General features: G+C 39.6%; 1 protein-coding gene across 5 annotated transcripts in view; it reads right to left on the reverse strand.

Annotated features, from left to right (window-relative positions):
* hdac7a (histone deacetylase 7a) overlaps positions 1 to 23,045 on the reverse strand; it is an 84,660-nt gene that overhangs the window by 23,875 nt on the left and 37,740 nt on the right. For 4 of the 5 annotated variants that reach the window (XM_088082494.1, XM_088082497.1, XM_088082496.1 and 1 more), the window contains 9 exons: positions 7,400 to 7,590; positions 7,178 to 7,268; positions 5,802 to 5,922; positions 4,747 to 4,847; positions 3,886 to 4,008; positions 3,548 to 3,657; positions 1,810 to 1,911; positions 984 to 1,155; positions 323 to 528 (listed from right to left, as the gene is read on the reverse strand). In XM_088082494.1, the coding sequence (XP_087938620.1) occupies positions 323 to 528; positions 984 to 1,155; positions 1,810 to 1,911; positions 3,548 to 3,657; positions 3,886 to 4,008; positions 4,747 to 4,847; positions 5,802 to 5,922; positions 7,178 to 7,268; positions 7,400 to 7,590 (1,217 nt within the window). Of the gene's footprint in view, positions 1 to 322; positions 529 to 983; positions 1,156 to 1,809; positions 1,912 to 3,547; positions 3,658 to 3,885; positions 4,009 to 4,746; positions 4,848 to 5,801; positions 5,923 to 7,177; positions 7,269 to 7,399; positions 7,591 to 19,351; positions 19,612 to 23,045 lie in introns of those variants that run through there. The other variant, XM_088082498.1, reaches the window with a different exon arrangement.

Below are 23,045 nucleotides of genomic sequence, written 5' to 3' on the forward strand. Positions count from 1 at the left end.
TCAGTCTTCACATCATATTACTGATATCTGGTAGACATACAGGAGTTTAAAATAAAAGAGCTAGTTTTTGGAAGGGCTTTTTTCCTTCCTGCCTTAGCAGCCCTGAACAAACTGCCTTGTTGGCACTCTTGGAGAGATCTAAACTTTTCTGTGTGAGTGCAAACACACAAGTGTGAGCTGGGATACAGGAATGGAAAATGAACATATATGTGTAGATGTGACAAAGTGTATATGTTATACTTTCTTTATACTTGTAATACAATAAAGACTATTTCTGTATTGTAGAGAATATTTTTCTGATTGTTTGCCTTCATTTGCATACCTTGCCCAGGTGAGTTTGCTGTTTGAGCCTCTCCAGTATTTGTGTGTTGTGCTGTTGATGGAGGAGATGCGTGTGAAGGGCCCTCTGGCTCTGGGGGAGGGGCTCCGAGCGTGTTCTGCTCAGGGGCTTGTGAGGATGAGCACCTCCAGGAGTCAGGTGGTCTAACTGGGGGGCAAACTGTAGCTGGACAGGGTCTAGGCCTGGAACTGCTCAGAGACAGAGACACAGAGGAGCAGGAAAATGCTTTAATTTGGTAAAATGCATGCACACACACAGTTTGTAAAACAAAAAAAAGAAAACACCCAACAGCTACAACAATGTCAAACTTGTCCCCGCTGCCCTGTGTGGAAAAAAAAGTTTGCACGCTGGTCTATCAAAATGATTATTATAAATATAACCACAGGGTGGTGCTGTAACATCTCAGACAATAACCTTTTTGTGTCTCTTTGTCAACATCTTGGATGCATGTATTTTATTTTTTCACATGCATACAATCCTAGTCTGATATGTAGATTAGTTGCAAAATGTAAATGTTACATTTCTACTTCCTTATCAATACACCCTAAATCGTGGAGCTTTTGGGCCTACATGTGTATGCATGTACAGGGTGTGTACAAGCATATATGTCTATAATATAAATGGCAGTGTGTGTGTATCTCACCAGTAAGTAGCGGAGTGTGCACGAGTCCAGAGGGCTCCAGGATGATGACAGGCAGATGTGGATTCAGCTGCCCGGCCTGATCCTCTCTGCTCAGGGGGAGGAAGACTGACGAGCCCCCGGCTGTAACTACCGGTACCCGGCTGACCTTCAAAGAGGACAGCTCTCCTTCAGCCTGTACACACACACACACAGACACACACACACACACACACACACACACACACACACACACACACACACAGACACAGCTTTATAGCTACAGATAAGAATTAAATTTACAGGTCGACATAAAATGAATACATTCCAGTAAGTTGACAGAGGGTGATCAGTGATGTGATGAGATTTTTTTTTATTTTCATAAAGTACTCTAAAACCCAGGCATATCAATGCCATAGTGAAACAGCCTCTAAAGGGCATCAGACTTCCTGTATTTGATGTGCTTCCTGTTTAAAACACAATATTGGGGAGGGGAGTTTCATTCATTCATTTAATTGAGACAAAGTCATAGGATGCTATGATATCTAAGTTTTTCAAGTTATTTTTACACTGTACAGTCACCACATCTAAAACACACCTCCTGAAGTGACTAAGTCTGACACTGAGTCAATAAAACTTGTTTGTCTGACAACATAAATCTCTGTAAAAAAGAATGAGATGTGATGTGTCTTAGATGAAGCAGATCACTGTATTAGTCCAGTGAAAATATCATTCCAATTTATAACTAACTTTTTGAAAAACTGAGCATTTCTTCGATTTGTTGCAGGCAGAAGACATGTTTTAAGAATAACTGAGCTGTTCTAATGGACATTAGCAGTTCAGTGTTTACCCTGGCGTTGGCTGGTAGTCCGAGTGTGATGGTGGGCAGAGTGGAGGGACTCTGGATGGTGAAGTTGGCGATAGTGCCATCTTTAAGCAGCAGCCTCTGGGCCTGAAAATGCCAAACATACTGATTACTCAAAAATGATACATTCATATTCAAATCTCAATTGAAGAGAAATTCCTTTTGACATTTTAAGACATTGCTGGGTATGCATCTTCTTGTTCATCTTTGCAAAGGATACACATTTTGTTTTTGCTATATGCTCCTAATATTTCCTTGGCAGTGACCAAACCTCAGTGTGGATGTACATCTACAGAAATCTGAACCAAAGCAGTCTAATTAAGACCGCTGTGTTGAAACTGGAGAATCATGAGTCAGACAGCCGCAGCAGGTGTGACAGAGGTTGACTTGATGTGATTAAATGAATTTTGTATAAACAGCTGACAAACTCAGTGCTCCCATACTCTTGTGTCGTTGTTTTAAACATGTCATTACTCAGCATCTCGGCACAGCTCATGCACATGGAACAGCATCTCTTTATTGGAATCAATCCACGTGCTCGCATGTTTAAAATGCTCATGTTTTTCATCCCGAAGACAAAAAGGTGAAAGGCAAAAAAGAATGTACTTCTTTTAGCTTATATTATTATCTTCACCTATACAACGTCATCAGGATTTCTTAAAGATCGAACTTTTCAGCATTAAAATGACGAAAAATGATGACCAATGCTATATGCTTTGTGTTCCTTTATTATCCCAAATGTTTGCAACAATAATCAAATCCAGAGACATTTGTTATTTTAATCAAAGACGTGGTCCCTGTCATTTGGTTGCCGTCACCTGTCAGTGGCCTTATATCCGACAGAAGTTAACATAAGTTGACTTTTTGTCCAGTTTAAAGTCAAAGTTTCATGGTGCGTGTTTGGATATGGGTCGCTAAAATTAAGGATTTAGCCAGTGGACACCTGGATCTAAGTTATTAGAGCAACAACATCATTACCAGCAGCTAAGATACGGCTCCTGCAGTGCCAAACAAGGTTGAAGAAACTGTTTTATTCAGTGTTTTAACTGGTTTAAATCACCAGCCCTTTTGTTTTGAAAGGAGCAGACTACTGCAGGTAATCTGACTCATGGTAAAAACCCTCTGAATGTCTCCATCTTGAGTTATCCGAGAAAAAAGGTAGCAAACATTGGCCCGCGCCAGGCCAGCAGCCTCTACAGGACAAACTGAACAGTGTCAGAGAAACGCTCTATTTTAATGTGAAACTGCTTTATTTAATGCTTATTCCCTGTTTAACCCTTTGAAACCCACGCTTGATTTCTTTTAAAAAACATGGGAAGAAGGCTATGAGCGAGTTAAACGGAAATGAACCAAAAATCCGCAAGAAATAACTAACAAGTACAAGAAAATTAAGTGAAAAAAAGCAAAAAAACAACAAAAAAAGGGAAAGTGAGTTTAAAAAACGAACAAATTGCACATTTATCTACCAAACCAAAACAGTTACCTATCTCAAAACTTCTAACATGTATTAATTGCTCTGGTTTACAAACATGTTTGAGTTATTTTATATGAGTTGATATAAGCTAATGTTTTAGTCGGTTTCACTTTATCCATATTCTGACAGGACTCGACAACATAGTGTGTGTGTGTGTGTGTGTGTGTGTGTGTGTGTGTGTGTGTGTGTGTGCGTGCGCGTGCGTGCGTGCGTGCGTGCGTGCGTGTGTGTGTGTGTGTGTTTACTAACCTCATGCGAGAGGCCGCCTGCAGATGGCAGTAGCCCATTCTCATTAGGCAGACTGTCATTCGGAGAACTGCAGCCAGAGACTGGAGTGCTACTGCTGCTGGGAGACGAGTCTGGAGAGAGACAGGCAGTGTGAGTTTAGAAAATGATGATGCATTTTGATTATATTTCAATGAATGGCATTACATTCTATCAGATCAGTGAATCATTCCTTAAATTTATCATAGAAAGACTGAATGAAAACCTTTGACTCACTGAAATGATCACATATTACACAACATCAATAGATTACCACTGTTATTTGTTTGTGTGTGTGTGTGTGAGAGAGAGTGTATAAGTACCCAGTGTGTCAGGTACTCTGTGCTTGACGGTGGCCGGGGCGCTCTCTTTGCGGGTGAGCGGGCTCTTGCGGGTGTGCAGGTGTTTCTTCAGCTTGTGTTTCACCTTCAGGTTGGGCTCAGATGCTGACAGATTAAAGCAACATAGGGAGTGTTACTGTTATTTCATGATGTGCAAACTGTTGCTAACAACTTACACAATAAATATTTCACCTATTTCCAGTTAATAAAAATCATTTACATCAACTGTTCACTACACACTATTTTGACTTATCCTAGTAGGAAAAGCACAGATGTTATTGATAACATTAACAGCTTCATTATGTTCCAGCAGCTTAACCAGATTCAGTCACCGTTAATATTATTGTTTACACATGTGCTTCTCCAAATGTCACGTCTTAATCTCTTCTGTGAAAAAGGTCAATGAATAGACATGTGGTAAACCGGAAAAAAACAATGAAACAAGCAACATAAATAGCATTAACAGTTAGTGAATATGACAGAAACAAACCATACCAAATCTGAGTTAAAAGAGACACTACATGACAGGCTATGGTTATGAATGGAGAATGTAACAGTTTAATTTTTAATGCTGCAACACTGTTGCCTGAAGTAGTGAGTGGGACAAATCCTTAAACAGGCAAACAGCTGTTCCCTGCTGACTTCATTTTGAGTTGGTGGTACAAGGCTGAGATTTGTCATTTGAATGAGAAAAAATAACTGAAATTAACATGACTGTCTCAGGATTGGTCACATTATAATTGAATTCCAATTCAGAACTTCAACAGTTGTATTTTGAATGCAATTAATTCCCTGCCTCTGGATGACAAAGTAAAAGAGTGATGTTGTATGCCATTTTTTCACCTGCTCTGCGTAGCGGCGTCCCTTCTGAACCGTCAGGAGAAGGCTGTGATGGTGGTGAGACCAGAGGCTGGGAGGATAGACTGGGATCTGGGCCCAGCTTTCTGAGAAAGCACAACACATACACACGTAAACAGATGCACAACCATCTAGGTAACCACATATAGCAGACATTTCTATGAAATCCAGAGTTCACTAGAAATCAAAGGATTATGGGTGCGTTTAAAGAACTGTCGCTGAAAAGTATAGATATGTAGTATAATCGGTGACTACGGTTAGATGCATGCTAATATTTCACAATTAATCCAAATGTGACAATATTCATAATCTGATACAGGTCATGTAAACAGCATATTCCATTGGGATATTCTGAACTAGGCCTTTCTCCATATGTAGCTTTTTCCGATTCAGACGTGGTATATGCTGGTATTATTTGGGTTTTTGGAGCATTCTGTATAGAGTGTATACATTCTAAATATACGTCTCAGTTGGGTTTTTTTTACCGCAGTTTGCGACACACAGCTTTCTGTCTGTTTGCTGTCAGCTCTGTGCGTTGTCATGGATGCATGTATACAAATCAACAATTTGCAAGGCTGTGGTAGAGATTCATGCCCAAAAGAAAAGCCAACAGTCCTGGTCGGAGGGAGAAACAGCTTTTTGGATATGCGCAAATATTACAGCACTGATCATTTCCAGAGGGTGTTTGAAGAATTGTAAAACAATTCTGGAAAAGCTTCTAAAAAATCCTGTTTTAATGCAAAGCAAAAAATGGCACCAGTGATTCCAGCCGGTCACTTTTCCATATTTTGACATGATAAACGACATGTTAGGGCACTTTAATCAGAGTTTACACAGCTGCATGTAAATGGGAATATTATTTAAATATTTATTTTCATTAGCCATTTAAATAGCTTCTGAAGAATATTGTCCTCTTTGAAATAATAGCAAGAAATTGACTATTTTGTGCATGTAAACATGCACAACAACAAAGTGTTAATGAAGCATACTGTGTTTTGATATTTTCCTTGTGTGCTCTGTTTGTGTGTATTTTTTGTCACCTGTACGCGACAGGAGCTGCACTCAGAGTGTTGGAGTTTGTACTCTCCAGCGCTGCCTGTTTCTGCTTCTTCAGAATCACCTCCTGGAGTTTCTGTTTCACCAGGGAACTGGCCACTGCACCTGTCGATCAATACCATAAACAACCAGTCAGAAAAACTTAAAAGAACTGCTTAATAATAAAAGGAGGAAAGGTTGTGCCAAATATATAGTCTACAGGACGTAATCTGGGACTAATACAGGGTTCCTGCAACTTATGGCAAATTAGATTTAAGACTTTTTTAAGACTTTTTTAATGCGACTTGAAATGGATTTGAAGAATAATTTTCTGACAACCATAACTAAAGGACAATTTTATTTTGCCCAAATGTTTAGTATGACATAAAACATGAAATGTCTTTGATCCAGTGAAAAAGTTCGATTATTTGCCTCAAATGTTGAAAAATGTTTTTTGAGTGAAAGGAAGACAATGGATATTATATTATCATAACAGTATGTTCTAGGTTTACCAACCGAAGAGGGAAATATCTGGCACTTCAGTCCGCTTTTCCCGCCATTTTGTGTTTTTCACTTTGCATGTGAGATTCAACTGCTTGGATTCCCATCATGACAAGTTTAGGAAAAGGAATTTATTAAATTACTGAACAAACAAATAGATGTTACCAATTATTTTGAGATCGTACAATGCAACGTCAGAAAGAGAACAATTCATAAAATCTTACTTCCAATGTCTGACCATTTTTAAGACTTTTGAAAGATTAAATACATTTAATTTAATACTAATTAAGGCCTTTTTAAGGATCCACAGGAAATGTGTAATACTAAAATATGACAAAGAACACTGGAAAAACAATGTGAAGAGTTTCTGCAATTAAATTTATGCGATGCGTGGTTGAGACATGAAGATGCGTATGAGTGTAGTGCAGCGTAAGGTCACTGGTTTTTCTGCGAGTGTGTTCACTGCTATTTTACTGTGTGTGCATGTTTGTGCACAAAGAGGTGACAGGAGGTGCTGGGAGAGATCAGGTCAATATTGACCCAGTGACTTTATGCGCCCAGACCCACAGCTATATTTAACTCCACTGTTGCAGCTCTACTTGTCAGGTTATATTTAGCTCTCATCTCAAAGCAAACAGCTTTGAAAGTGGAGTTAACACTGCTTGTTAAAGATGAATACAGTCACGTACAGGGACTTTCCTCTCTGGTCATGATTAGCACTCTGGGCCATAGTTACTTTTAGAAAGAGCTTTTTATGATGCTCATTTAAAATAAAATGACAACTTTAAATGTGAAGTGAAACTTGTAGTAAAATGTAAGTGTGTGTGTGTGTGTGTGTGTGTGTGTGTGTGTGTGTGTGTGTGTGTGTGAATGGACTCACTCTGTTGACTTTTGTCTTTGTGCTTTAGCTGCTGCAACTCCTGTTGTTCCTCGTGGTGCTTGTGCTCTCGCCTCCTCTGCTCCATATTAAACTAAACACCCCACCACACACACAATATTATTGCAACATATATAAAAGCAAATGGTCATAAAAAGAAAATATATTTTTTTCAAAAAGGTAACAAAAGTCTTTATTCATTAATCTCCATGTAAATGTTGTTACCCGGATGTGTTGGTGCAGTTGCTGTTGGGAGAAAGAGGTGCGAGGCTGAGGGGAGAACGGGGTGAGCGTGAGTAAAGGCGGGTGCAGCGGGGTGAGGAGCGCCGTGTCCGAACCGGGGCGCCCCCGCTCTCCCACCCTGAGGTCCATGGGAAACAAGGCCGCGCACGACACCGGCACTGCCACTGAGGAATCTAAGAAAAGAGATAGGTGAGAGGAGGGAGAGAAAAGAGGCGTCAATATGCTTCATTCCCACAATGAGCGGTCGATTTACACAATATCCCGTGGGAAACCCTACCTGACAAAACAATGAGCACATGTAAACAGAAGCAAAACGAAGTGGTGTTTGGAGGAAACGTAGAAAGTACACCAGAATTATGGTTTCGTATAACAGATACTTTTCAGTTGCAACTCAGTGTAAAAAGTTTACACCATTTTAAACACAAGCAGGCGAGACAAACAAAGCTGTCTAAAAAAATGTTTTTGTTACTGTATATCCTTTCAGAAACATTTTAAATCTGATAAATTGAGTAGACTTACTAAATGTTCCAAATGAAGATAATGTGACATGACAAACCTTATTTAAGACAGTTTACTTTGTAAACTAGGTTTCAGTCTCTATTGCAAAAAGCCTAAGTTATAAACAAACACTTGGTTTTAGTTTTGTTTGAGCTAGCAACCACTTGAACATAACACAGTCACCTGGAACATGAATTACATTTAGCAAGATTAATTATGTGAAACTATTACTGGTGTACATGAAACTAAGCAAACAGGCTGCAAGCACTGGAACAGTGGCTACTATAGAACAAACTAGCTTAAAAGGAAGGTATTCTTGTGAGTTAGCTTGTTCTACAGAAGCCAAAAGTATTTATTTTATTAAGAATTGTCTTTAATATTTTCTGTTATGAATTTCTACAGCTAAAACATGACAGTGAAACTAATGTTTATATTTTAATAACTACTGACCGTAAAGCTTAGTGCCTCATCTTTGATGAAAGATTCAACATTTTTTTGCATTTCCCATCTCAGTTATTGGTACACATTCAAAGCATCATGGGAGCTGTAGTTGGTAAAGGCTACAAAAGTATTAAGTCTTTTAAGGGACTGTTTGTTATTAATTAGAAGTGATGAGGTAGTATACAATGGGGGAGGATTTTGAAAAGATATTTTAAGCACTAGGGATAAAGTGAGTGAGTGAATTTTGTATTTATTTAGATACCGTCCAAACCCCCCAAAAAACGGGATTGAAAGGCACGTTTTCTTTAAAAATCTCCAAAATCACACCATTTATCATAACCATAAACTGTAAAATATAGTTATTTATAACGGAGGGATGGTAATTCATTTTCCCCAGTCAATCAAGGAGTCTTAAGCATCAAAAAAAGTGAAGCTCTAAAAGGGTCATGATATTAAAAAAAAAAAAAAAAATTCACAATCCAGCCACCTTCTACTCTGATAAATAAAGTACAGTCATTAAAATGATCAGATGTTGAAAGTTTACCAACCAGTACCATAGTATACTTATTTGGCTTAGCGTATGGACTGTAAACCAGAGGGTGATTCTTCATGTCTATATCTTTACCTTTACTAAATTGATTTTATCTACCCACAAATTCAGTAAGATGCCAAATAACATTTCCAGTGCTGAAGTGAATGATGTTTAAAATGCACGATGTGTGCATCATACCACAAGCCCTCCCTACACCCAACCTTACAGTATGGCACTTGACTTAACTACTACAGTTTATTAAGCAGTCTCTTATAGATGTGAATAGAGTGTAGACAGAAAAGAAAATTTGGTAAAAAAGGATGAGTTTAATGCTCTTTCCAGCAACTGCTCAAAGGCACTCAATGCAGGATACTGAGTCCCAAACTGCTCCAGCAGGAATAATTAAAAAATCCTTATTGGAAAGTATAATGTACAAAGAGACTAATTCAATATCAGTTGTGTATTTATTTTAGCTAATATCTACAATAGTACAACACTGTAACAAAATGATAATTTGTATTTGTTTTCTTTGTGTTACACTTTAACACATTACCTCTCACTCTCTCTGTCTGTCCGTGTGTGTATGTGTGTGTGTTTGTGTGTGTGTGTGTCTGTTATGCACACAAACAGACATGCATTTCCATGCTCTGTATGCTGTTTGGGGTTATTTGAATTGCATGGCTGAGTCAATGGGAAAGATTGCCTCATCCGGCGCTAAAAACAGGATCCAGGAAGGGAACAGCTTGGGAAAAGGCTGGGGGTGGTTTCTGTCTATGAGACACATACACACGCACACACACACACACACACACACACACACACACACACACACACACACTCAAGCATACAGATGCCTTTGCATACTCACAAAAAAATGCACACTGACTCACACATTGACACAGAAACACAGCTGTTAACAAATACAAAAATTCACGTGTCCTACCTCGCACTAACATGAACACGTGTGGATGATACTGGGGCAAGCAGCACACACACATTTATTCACACACTTAAATAAACCATCATACACAAACATTCAGAACACACTCTGTAGACATTGAAACACATTCAGATGCAGCACAATCATACACAGCTGCACACACAAGACAGGCTTGAGCAAACACCTATTGCACAAACCTGCCTTGACGCTTACACCAAAACTTATAACCACAACACAACACAACACACACACACACACACACACACACACACACACACACACAGAAAAGCCTTGTAATAACTTAGTGTGACATCATCTCCTGTGCCTAGTGCTCAGATGTCAGGCTGCAGTGTATAAAGTAAATGTCACTCATAGAGGGCTTGGCCTGACGCCAACAGCAGCACTGGAAATGGGTGAAAGGGAATAGAATGGCAAAGAACAGAAAAGACCAATATTGTACTGGTGTTGTTTCTATGAGCGGATGTGTGTGAGCACGCGCGTACACACACACACACACATACACACACAGTGATCTTAAAGTTACTGTGGTCTCAATAGCATCACTGTTTGGGTTAATGTGACACAGCAGCATGAATGTGTGTGCAATGTCAGAACTCCTCCTCCATATTAGGAGTTACGAATTCAGAGACAGTCTGAATGCCGACCATGGCTGGAATGACAGAAATCCCTTGGCAAACACACACACACCATGCACACATTCTCTGTAATGACAGCAAGAAATAACAAAGCCATTATTCTGAGGAAAAGGAGAGGAGAACATGCTTATACAAGGAAACAAAGGCTGCTACAGTACACACACAGACACACACCCAGACACACACATGCAACACAGAGACACACAAACACAGACACACACACAAGCACAGTCAGGAAAACCAGTGTCTCTCTTATTCCCTGCCTCCCATGGGTTATAAATAGCAGAACATACACTGGTCCAACATTTACCTACACAGGGCCTTTTGTTTCTACCGGGAAAACACACACACACACACACACACACACACACACACACACACACACACACACACACACACACACACTGAGTAAAGCAGTGATGTCATCTCCAGTAAGTAAAGGTATTAAGAATATTACCAAAGACTAAGACAGAGAACAAGGGGATGCTAAATAGAAGACAGCTTAACCATTTCTTCACAGTATTATGGCCATTAATTTTTTCACAAGTTTAACTTTAAAAAAAAAAACGCAGTAATACAGAATGTTGAAAAATGTGTTTGTGTTGTTGTGGCAAGATGAACTAAAAAGGAATCACTTGAGAATAAAAAAAAATAAATAAATACTAACTAAAATGTTGGTTTGATACGATCAGTCCAAGAATCGGTGTATTCTCACTAGATGATACTGTCAGGTGGCTTTAATTGATTTTTAACTCTGATTTTTGATCTGTGCGCCCAGTGACCACTTTTGTAGTGACATTTCCCCATTTAGCTGACAGCTTACACCTCAAACGAGGGTGATAAATGGAACTTGCTATGTAAAGCATGCAAACAGAGGTGAGCGGGTCAGTTATAGACTCAGCACCACTCAAAACATGTCATAATGGAAAGCTTCCATAGTTCTGGCCAGGGGAGTAGCACTGTCCAGCCGAATTGGGCCCCTCTGTGTGGAGTTTGCATGTCTTTCAGGTTTCAGGGTGGGTTTTCTCCAGGTTCAGCAGCTTCCTCTCACAGTCCACAGAAAATGCATGTTAACTGGCCACTCTAAATTGGCTGTAGGTGTGAATGTGAGCATTAATGGTGGTCTGTCTCCATAGCCCCTTTCCCACTACAAAAAAAAAAAAAAAAACACTAACAACCGCGAACATCTGGCTTTTGTATGTAATGGAAAAGTTCATAAATGGCATTCAAACTTGCGTCAAATTACTCTGTAGTAGTCAGGCGCAATTATCAACTCTGGCTCAGATCAGCAGTAATGGAACTACAAGACACTGGGTAATTTTTGCCACTCTACCTGCAAGATGCAATACTGTGTCGTCATAAAACACAATCCATCTTCACCCAAGCAGCGCTCTCACATCTTACCAAATTAGTCTGCACTGACTTTGAAAGAGAGACAGAATAAGCAAGAGATAGATGAGAAGAAGTAACCACCATAACATTTTCAATAGCCTACATACTGCTTTCTGTTGTTTATTTACTTGTTTAATGGCCTGTCCAGGACATCATACACAACACACCAGTAAAAACAATAGAAAGGCATACTCCTCTGCTGCAGGACCGTGAACACTGCTCTGGTCTACTGGCAAAGGGAAAAGATTCGATCACCTATATTTAGCAGGTTTTCCCATGTTTAAAAATCTGTGTACACAATTTTTGTTGAAAATGGAATATGTGTCAGCCTTGTGATCATCTGCGTTGGTCTGGCATCTTGTCAGGTTGTACCCTGCCTTTTGCCCATGTCAGCTGGGATAGGCTCCAGTACTGTCTGTCTCCGCCCAAGCAGCGCTCGAACATTGTTTAAAATGTAGTCAGCAGTGACTTTGAGAGAGAGAGAGACTTAATAAGTAAGAAATACAAAAAAAAAGTAACCACCGTAACATTTTCACTGGCCTCCATGCTTCTTTCTGCTGTTAACTAATTTGTTTTTACATTACATTACACTCCAGAAAAACAAAATGGAAAGGCATACTTGTCTGTCTATTTGGAAGCAGTCTATACCCTTTTTTTTACTAGGTTTTCCTGCATTAAAAAAACCTGCATACATGCATTACTTTTAGTGGAAAAGAGTTTAGGATTTTTGACAAATTACTGCGTAATAGCACTAAAGCAGCACATGAAACTGGGTCCTCCAGTTGAGGAATAATCTCTCTGACCACTTAGCCACCCTGCTGCCCAGTGAGTGGATACATGATGTCGTTGAGAATTGTAAAATAACTGATAATAACACAGTTCCCATGTAGCCAACATGACTTTAAGCCTAGAAACTGTGTAGTGGTTTAGTCTCTGGACCTCTGCAACCACATTTAATCCCTCCACAGTCTCTCTCCTGGTGCTGTCCAAGTAATATGAGGCTGTAATGTTTTTAGTTCTCTTAAAGAATGATATAACGTTACAGGTCATTACATCTGCAAATCCTGCTCAGGGAAGAATAACACATTTTGCCCCTGCGGTTGTGATTCTGTGTTGATATCATTTGAATAGCAGATTTTTTTCATGTACACATAGAGCTGGGAAGGCATGTACTAGAATAACACATAAAGCATGCACACATGTAGACACATACATTTGAGCAACTGGTCCACGTGAGAGCATGAGGTAATTGATATTTTAGCCTTGAAGATGCCTGTCAGTTTCAGAAGAGTCAACAATTTAAAATAACAATAAAACACAACTTCAATGCTACAGTTCAAAAGGAGCAGGGCTTTGTCATATTGTACATCAAACAAAATGTATCACTACTGACTTTTTCTTAACAACTGGGATGAAAAAATCATGACACCAGTATCAATGCCTTAAATTGATACCAATACCAACAGCTAGGTGTTGGATGATAGCCGCTGCTGCTGTGTTAGCTTGCACTTACTAGGCAGATGTTGACTGTTTGCCAAAAGGAAAGAAACGCCGGAGACGACAGCAACAGAAAGTTTCCTGCTCCTGCGAGGAGTTAGGACAACCCAGCATCATAGTCCCTGGTATTTGGTTATTACGGTTGATACCTTAAAAGTATCGTGTCACAAAACCCAAATCTTCTACCAGCTGTCTCAGTCTTGTTCAAAGTAGTCTTACATCAGATCTGAAAACAATAATTGTGGCTTTTAAAGACATCCTTAAAGTTATTATCCTTTCATCCTTTTACAGTTTGCATTTTGATACTATTCATTTTTAGCAACAGCCGATCAATGTCTTTGCATTGTGTAACTGTCTCTCTATAAACAGTTTTCATTGTTACTGGTGGAGTCAGTCAAATTACATACCCATGAATGAGGCATTAACATAAAAGGATGCGTGAGCGTACAGGACATAATGCATAATGGACGTCATTGTTGACAGTCTTCTATTAGTCTTCATTACTAAAACAAAGTCATGCCCACAGCTCAATCCACAGTTTACAAAGAGACTGTACAAGAGTTCATCTTCTTTTGTGTTTCTGACAGTAGCTGCTCGAGGGGTGTAATTTTGGACAGAATCTGATACTTGTGTTATTTTTGTTACCAGCAGAAATCACAGGTGTTGCCAAATCAACCAGGACTGAAGTTCAGTTCAGTCAGCTCTTCTTGGAACAATGCACAGTAAGACTAAACTTTGTGTGTGTGTGTGTGTGTGTGTGTGTGTGTGTGTGTGTGTGTGTCTATGTGTGTCTATGTCTGTGTCTGTGTCTGTGTGTGTCTGTATCTATTTGTGTGTGTGTGTGTGTGTGTGTGTGTGTGTGTGTGTGTGTGTGTGTGTGTGTGTGGGTGTGGGTGTGTGTGTGTGTGTGAGTGGGTGTGTGTGTGTGCATGTGCATGTGCAGGGGAGTGTCATTATGGAAATCACCAACGACACAGTGTGATATAGCCTGTCTGGTTATTGAGACCGTTGGGAGTGCTGATCTACCTGAAAGATTAGACACATATTCTTTGTATAGAAAAAATTTAATTATTTTTGAATGTCCGTGCGTGTGGCCATGTGTGCAACTGACAGAGCGAGTCTACCCCACAGCCTGACGTTAAGTAATCCTTCCTAATCAATCCTCCCCTTTGTATTCTTTTATTTTCAACTTGAGCTCTGCTTAGTCAGGACTCGTTCAACAGGTAAGACAGGGATATACAGAGCTCTCTCTCTTGCTCTGTTTTCCTTGATAGCTCTCTCCCCCAATACCTGTACATGGAGTGGACAAATTTTGACAAAGTGAAAGGAGCAGAGAGGAAAAAAGCCACACTGTGTAAAACACCAGAGGCAATAAAACAGACAACAAGGAGAAAATGGGCAGACTGGACTAAAATGAAAGAGAGGAAAGGACACCCAAGGAGAGCTGACAGCCAGTATATGGCCACTAGCGATTGACTGTCAGGCTGTAAAAGTCAACAACCAACTGAGCAGACGCTACCACTTTGTGTCTTGACGTGTCCAAATATAGCTACAACGCCTTCTTCTGTTTTGACTGTACAGTGTGAGCGAATGCGTCTTAATCACATGACACCTTTCAGAGGCAGCTACTTTCAGGTGATAAAGATGTCATTGCCTCAGGGTATCTGTGAGGCTGTTGGTGCAAAAAAAAAAATGACTTTGATGCAAATTATTTCCCTTTAAGGGGTAAGGGGGGTTGACTCATATACTGAGTTACTAGATTTCTGAGAAAAAAAAATCTAACAGAACAGTCTGAGGGGAGGAGCAGATGAAAAAAAGAGACTAAAAGAAAACTAGCATTACTGCCTTGTGGTTGTATGCCAACCCACACCAGTCAAGTTGCACTCACAGTTCAGTTCATGTCTGTGAAAATATGGATGCTTAAAAATAAAATAAAATACATATTCCCCCCGGCAGCACAGAAGATCTATATAATCAGCACAGTTTCAAGGTGGACACCCAAGATTAGTGTCATCAATTCAGTTTCTGACCAAATGTGTCTCCTTCTGGTTCTGAGATACAGAACACAGAGTACTGGTCAGAAAAGTATTTTTTCAGATCATTATGATCTCACAGATGCCACTTTTTGACCTTTTGCTGACTATATCATTATATCTCATGAGACCCTTTTTTTTGGAATTTTGTTATAATTAGTATATAGGCCCTTGAGTTATTGCAAAAAAATATGTTTGTGAGGTCATGGTGACCTTGACCTTTGGCCTCTAACCACTGCAGGAATTGAATAATGCCATCAGCAGCAACATTCCCAAAGAACCAGATTTTCACAGCAGCTGCTGATTTTAATCAACTCATCCTTCAACTCCAAAGATGCAGCAGGATCAAAGACAAATGAAATTTCATTTTTTAAACAAAATTTAAAAAAAGACTAATAAATCTACCTTCAACCTTCTTCTTCTACCTAGGTCATTCCTGATTGACGTGATTGGTCAATCCAAAGTGGATGTTTCTGCCAAATTTGAGGAAATTCCCTAAAGGTCTTCTTCGGATATCATGTTCACAAGAATTAGATGGATGCAAAGATCACAGTGACCGTTGACTACCATTGTCATCGTCGAGTCCAAGTGGACGTTTTTGCCAAATTTGAAAAAAACAGAGGGAAAAGAATCCCTTAAGGTGTTCATAAAATATTGTGTTTACAAGTAATGAGACAAATGCAAGGTCACACTGACCATAACCTGTGCGACCAAAATCAAATCAGTTCATTCTTGAGTGTAAGCAAATGTTTCTGCCAAATTTGCAGATAGCCCTTCTTGAGATATTGTATGCATGAGAATGAGATGAATGCATGGTCACAGTGACCTTTGCATCCAATCCAAAAATAAAGCAGGTGCTGATCCAAAAAAATAATAAGTTAAGTTTGATGAAGAGCTGTGTTGTTCAAAATGTCACAACTACTTTGGTGCAATAAACATGCGAGAACTGGAGCCCCACAGTGACCTCTGAACACCAAAATGTAATAACTTCATCACTGAGTCCATGTGGATGTTTGTGCCAAATTTGGAGAAATTCCCTCAAGGCGTCCTTGGGATATCACGTTCACAAGAATGTGACAGGCAGACGGACAGACAACATAAAGATATTGCCTCCGGTTACGGCTGTCCCCGGCGCCGAAACATAATAAAGGAGGAAATATGGAGTAGGAGACAGAGGGGAAAAGGGCTGGCAGCACAACCTGACACTGCTGAGAGTCAAGCATTTTCCTCTTGACTCCATCTCTATCACTCCCCTCATCCCCTTCTCCTCAAGCTTCGAGTGGCATGCAGCTGTGTTATTATAATGACTGCGTGCATGTGCGTTGAAAAGATTATTTGCATAAAATAGGCTGCAACAGCAACCTGACACGTCTCTGTCTTATCTCTTTCTTTGTGCCCCAGCAAGAAAAAACATGATTTGTTTCCTCGTCATGTCAATTCACCAATATTTGCATATTTACTTGGACCACCCTCCAAATGACTACGTGTGTGTGTGTGTGTGTGTGTGTGTGTACATGCGTGCGTGCGTGCGTGTGTGTGTGTGTGAGAGAGAGTACTCATTGCAAAGAATTACTGATCCAAGTTTACAGCAGGTCTTTCCAGCTCGTTGCCAAAGAAAACAGTTCCCATTTCATCTAAAGCAAACAAACGCGGGGTCAAAGCCGCAGGTTCAAGTCTGGCTTTTCTTAAGCAAGTGGAGACGAAAAAAAAAAAAAAGAAAGAAAACATGTTGCAGAAATGATGGGGCTGGATGTAAAATTCTCAGCTCTCTTCTTGCCAAATTTAGCAGATAAGTTAAGTTTTCACTTTCTGATTCAATATATATTAGGCATAACAGAGCACAGATATTATGTCTTAACACAAAAACTATATTTCCAGTGTAGCATGTCACTTTGAATGTATCACTTTCGAAAAAAAAAATTCTCTGAGAAAAATTCTTGAAAACAAACCATTTCATGGTCAAGATAAAATTCAATATCTAGTTAGATGATTTTTTATAAAGAAACCTATTTTTACTGTGGCTGCAATTTTGGGATCCGGGAGCTTTGTTGAAAACAATCCAGACAAAATGAAGCACCAGCCAGAGCAAATGTTCTCATTGTACAGCTTAACAGTACACTAATATACATTTCTGAAAACATTTGAGGTGAAAAATAGGCAATGCAGTATCCGAATCTGACTGAAGTTCACCTGCAATGGTTGACATGATTGACAGCTGTGTAAGAGACTCCTCGGCTTTGATTTGTCGTTTTCTTTCAAACACTGTGGTTTCAAAAAATGCCATTAGAAGTACTGTGAGAAGAAACATCTTTTTTATGGACTATTTGTCGCGTGATCTTCTGTGCAGATGTAGAGAGAGTTTTATGACAAAAACGTATTTTTTCAAAAGTTACTAATTGTAGCTTAGGTCATTTAGTCTAGAAAATGTGTGGAGATTAAAAAAACCTTTCACAATGTCCCACAGAGCCCAGGGTGTTGAGGTGAAGTCATGAAATTGCCTCTTTATTGCTACCAAAATCAAATCAAAAAGGCAAAGATGTTTATAAGAACAAGGGAAAAAGAGCAAATCCTCCATTTTGAGAAGCTCAAACCAGCAAACGTTTGGAATATCAATAAATCACTTGCACGATCAGCTGTTTGTCAGGTATGTTGGTGAACACTGTTCTGTTGATTGTCTAACTGAGTAAATGGCCTAATGTTTCAGCACTGAGTATCACTCTTTTGGGATAGCCAACAAGCTACTAATAGAAATTTACGTAATTAACTGGCACCAAATTGTACAGTTGTATATTGGCTTCTTGCCATTCCTCACTTCCTGATTTTGAAAAGCAAAAAACATAACTTTGCTGAAAGTGCATTTTTAACCTTCCTCTAGACAGTTGCCTCCAATACTGCCCACATTTATCATAACATGAGGTTTTCAGGGATTTGTCTAGAAAACAGACAACGGCAAAATTACTGCAGAGAGTTCTCTTGAAACAGAACAACAGACCCTCCAGGACAATTTGTTTGGGCACTTTGCTAAAAAGATGATTTTGCAAAGTTGTTTATTTGACCTAAACAATCAAAGTAAAAAACTGATGTCAGTGCTTAAAACATTTGTGTAGAAGTGCAATCCACCACATTAACGTTTAAGATGTACAGCAGCTTTCCCATAGGAACAAACCAGTGGAACACTAAACAAACCCAAAATAGCACAATCCCAAAACAGACACAGCTACTGTGCAATAACACACAGGTCAATGTCAGTGGCCTCCTGCAGCCGATCCCACAGTGGATGTTCTAATTCACATTAAAGGTGCATTTCAGCTCGTCATCTGTGCAGAAGTCATGACATGCATGAGAGAAAGCATAGTATTATTAGTACATCAGGTGTGTGCATGTGTGAGTGCATGGCAGACAGGGAGGACTGTGAGTGTGCAGGTTTCTGTGTGTGTGTGTGTGTGTGTGTGTGTGTGTGGGGGGGGGGGGTCAGTAATGGAGGAAGGTTGATGTATAATGCAGCACGGGTCCAGTTTCCTAAGTCCTCACTGAGTTTCCATAAACATCAAGGCCACTGTCTGTTGGGTCAGCAAGCTCTCTCTCTCTCACACACACACACACACACATCTCTAACATTGTGTTGTTGTTGTAATAAGTGTAGCAGCGACAGAAGTGCAAGAAGAGTCTCAAAATAAGTGAAACAGACACAGAATGAATCAATTAACACAAGAAAAAAAACAAAAAAAAATCTCGCTCTCATCTTTGTGCTAGGTTTGATCATCACAGTCTGTCACACTCACCAAGACGCACCACAGAAGGCTCCCAGTACGCGCTAAGATCCAAAGACTTTGACACAACAGGTTTCGCCTCCCATTCACAAGATATAAACGTCAACAGAAACAACAAAACTGCACACGTGCACGCAAAACACATAAAGCAAACCATAAAGTCAAAGGCACATACCCGTGTTTGTCTTGTAAATATCCGGCTATGTGAAAAACCCCAGTAGCACTTCTGCCTCAGCCAGCTCACAGCAGGATCTATAATTAGACTGAGAGCTCCACTCCCCTCCAGTCATCTTTTACTGTCGGCCACATCCTCTTTTCTTTAACTCCTTCTCTTTCTTTTCCCTCCCTCCCTCTCTCTATCTCTATTTGTTGGGGCTGTCCGACACCAAACTGTCGATTTCATCATTTCATTCACACTTTAGAGGCGCCATGTCTGGGGTGCATCTGCAGACTACAGACAGAAAATGCTTTTTTAAAGAGTTTGAACTATTTAAATGCTGTTCAGATTAAATATAAGACAAGCTAAATTAAGAACAAGTCAGCCTGAAACTAAGAAAAGGGTTAGAAGAAGTTAATATGATGCAAGATAAGACTCCTAATAACACTGTAGGAGGCACTTTAAGACTTCTACACTTTTCAAAGACCTTGTTGCACAACAAGAACATTTCATCCCCTACTCAAGAAATTGTTTAATTGAGACACTACAGCCAGTGATGACTGTCAACACTTGCCAGGGCAGGATCTTTACAATCCATCCCATAAACAACAGGGATTGTCACCATGGTAATGGGGGTGGTCAGGCCGGCAGGAAGTTGAGTCTATAAAAACACAACAATGAGAGAACCAGGGTGGCTTCCTGTTTAAGAGCTGAGTTTAGACTCCCATTTCCTCCCCTCTTCTCCCCCTGCTGTTGTTGTGACGCTGCTGCCGCAATGCCCTCGAGCCCTACGGCAGTAAACTTGCCCACTGGACAGCATGTTCAGATGGTAGACCAGGACAACCATAGCTTCTCTGACAAACCCAACCCAAACTCACCCCTTTCTCACACACTCACAGATCAGTGTTCTGCTCCTCTCAGTGTACAGCTATAGTGAAAGCTCAGGGCTTTGACACCCATTAACAATTCGGATTAATGACTAACAGTGGCCCTGAAGGCAACACACTAATGTACTGAACACACAATCACTCACAAAACACACCCAATACTGGAACATGGAAAACTACTAAGTAAACTATTGACAATCTGGTTAAATTGTGTTTCATCTATTTCAATTGTTTGTGGGACTGAATGGGCTTTAATGAATCTTGTATAACTAAGGTAAGTCAGATCTAAGAGTAAGAGTAACTTTACTATAGTTGGCGGAGCCTCAGGCATAATGTTTGTGAGTAAAACAACTTGTAACATAGAGATGCTAAGGTCATTGCAGGTGTCTCAGTCACTGTTTGTACTTGTACTTCTGAAAAGTTTTACACTATGACTAATAAAAACCACATTATAGTGAGCCAGGACACTGTGATGATGTGACCTATTTGCTGCTGGCTGACCAGCGTCATGTGATGGGAGCAAAGTAGCAGGTAAGGTCATGTAGTAAAACGACTGAAAAAAGAAAGAAGAAAAGTCTAAGCGGTAGAGTGGTCAAATAAACACAGGACTTTGACCCATGAGACCACTGTTCGTGTCCCATGTGAATCTAGAAGTCAGTGCTGAGTTATTTCACACTACGTAAGTGCATGTACTGTTTCAACACAAACAACGTCCAACCAAGATATCATACAAATTGTTATATGAGGATATATTTACACACTATTTAAGGAATAAAAGCCAATTTGAAGAAATGCTCTTGTTCCCAGTCTTGCCATGAGTTAGATCAGAAGCTTTTTTCCAACTGTCATGTCTGTACGCTTGAAGCTACAACCAGGGAACTGTTAGCTTAGCCTAGCTTATAGACTGGAAACTGGGGGAAACAGACAGCATGCCTGTGTAAAAAAAAGATGCCTCTCAGGCCCTTTAAAGCTCACTAATTGGCACAAAAATTATCATTTAAGTCATATAAACATGAGACTGTAACAAAAGTTGGACTGTTTTTTGACCAGGCACAGTGACTTCCTGGAGCCTTGTTGTCATTATGAAATTGATAAGCCACCCTAAGCAACCACAAAAACTGAACATTTTCTTTACATTTTTTTTCACCTTTGGATAAAGCCAAACAAGCGCTTCCAGTCTTTATGCTAAGCTAAGCTAAGCATCTTTGGTCTGGGGCTTCACATATATCAGACAGACATTATATATAGTGTTACTCATCCTCTCATCTAATTCTCGGCAAGAAAGAAAAATGAAAATGTATTTCTCAACTTGTCAACCTATTTCTTTTAACTTGCCATAATATAATAATGCAAAGAGTTTCCTGTGTTTGTCATTGTTGATTTTTTTTCCCTTTAAATATATAGCAGAATGCAGACACAAAGGATGTCTATGGTCGGTAACAATCAGTGCTAATCACACCCTTTCCCAGCATGGGTCATTTCAGCTGACTGTCACTGATATTGCAATGCTACAGTAAGCTGACTTCAGTTTTGGGGAAGTGTGGCAGTGCGATGTTTCTGCAGGGATCACCTGTTAATCAAAATGTTTGCAGCATTGTGAAAATCTTTCCTCTAAGATTTTCAGTTTAATGACATTACAGCAAATAAACGTGGCACTGTGTTTTTTCTTCGATCAACCTTGTTGGGTGTTGCAGCTCATGATGACACTCAGTTTTTCCCTATCAGTCTAAAACAGTAGATACAGTCAGCGTCTAGTCATCATTAAGGGGCATGGGAGGGTGAAGTCAGGAAAAGGTAAAACGATCCATTTACCAAGCCTGTAAATGTTAGGAAAGTACGTTTTTTAAACTCGTAGCAAAAACACTGGTTTATTACTCTAGATATGATTAGTTACATTTACAATTAGTACCCTATAGCCAATAATGCTATGATGTAATAAACATGTATCTTTTAGTGATTTAGCACTAACATCACTCCACGCCATTAGCCTGTTTTGACTATGTGCTACCATGATATAATTGATTTGCAATCTTCCGAACTACAAGACCAAAACTTTTTTTTTTTTACCAATGGCTAAACAATCTAACACTGTTTGGATAAAGCATTCCTTTTTGTTTAACCAGAAACATCCCTAAAATGCTATTGCCAAACCCACCAGACTCCATTTAAATAAACTTTAATTTTAGCTTGTACAAAAGCCAACACATTTTCAAATCTAACTGGGTGAATTAGGGTTATTTCAACTAAACCAGAGTTGGTGATTGTTGGAACAGTAAAAAGACTAACCAAGATGACATCTTTGAGTTTCATTATGTTTCTGTGGACGATGAATGAAATGTGTTTCACATTGAAAGACTTACTGTTTATTTAAATGAAGTCTGGTGAGTTTGACAATAGCGATTTCCGGGCTGTTTCTGGTTAGACAAAAAGGATCCTTCTCTTTGACAAGAAGGTCTATTTTTGCAGGGATCCTTTTAATAATCTTGTCATACACTCTGAGCATGTCAGTGGCAAAAACGAGCACTTCTAATGGACATATTTTGGCGGTGCAAACATGTTCTGAGTGTTTACAGTGCAGCCTGGCGCTGCTGACCTCAGTACTCTTACTCAATACCAAACCAATTCTTAAAAAATGTTCCCATTAGAGACACAAAAACATAGAAAAATATGTTGAAAAACACCCTTTAACTCAGAATTTTTTTTGATGTGCGGAAAACCACACAGCAAATCTTCAGCATGGTAGCAAATGCTTTGTTTTCCCCCTATGCGTAAAAGGGTGTGACTCTTTGTGGGCGTTCCCATAAATACCGACTGTATCTATGATC

The sequence above is a fragment of the Plectropomus leopardus genome, chromosome 9, assembly GCF_026936395.1.
Source record: "Plectropomus leopardus strain MGB_pleo_1.0 chromosome 9, ASM2693639v1, whole genome shotgun sequence".
NCBI classification, from domain to species: domain Eukaryota; kingdom Metazoa; phylum Chordata; class Actinopteri; order Perciformes; family Serranidae; genus Plectropomus; species Plectropomus leopardus.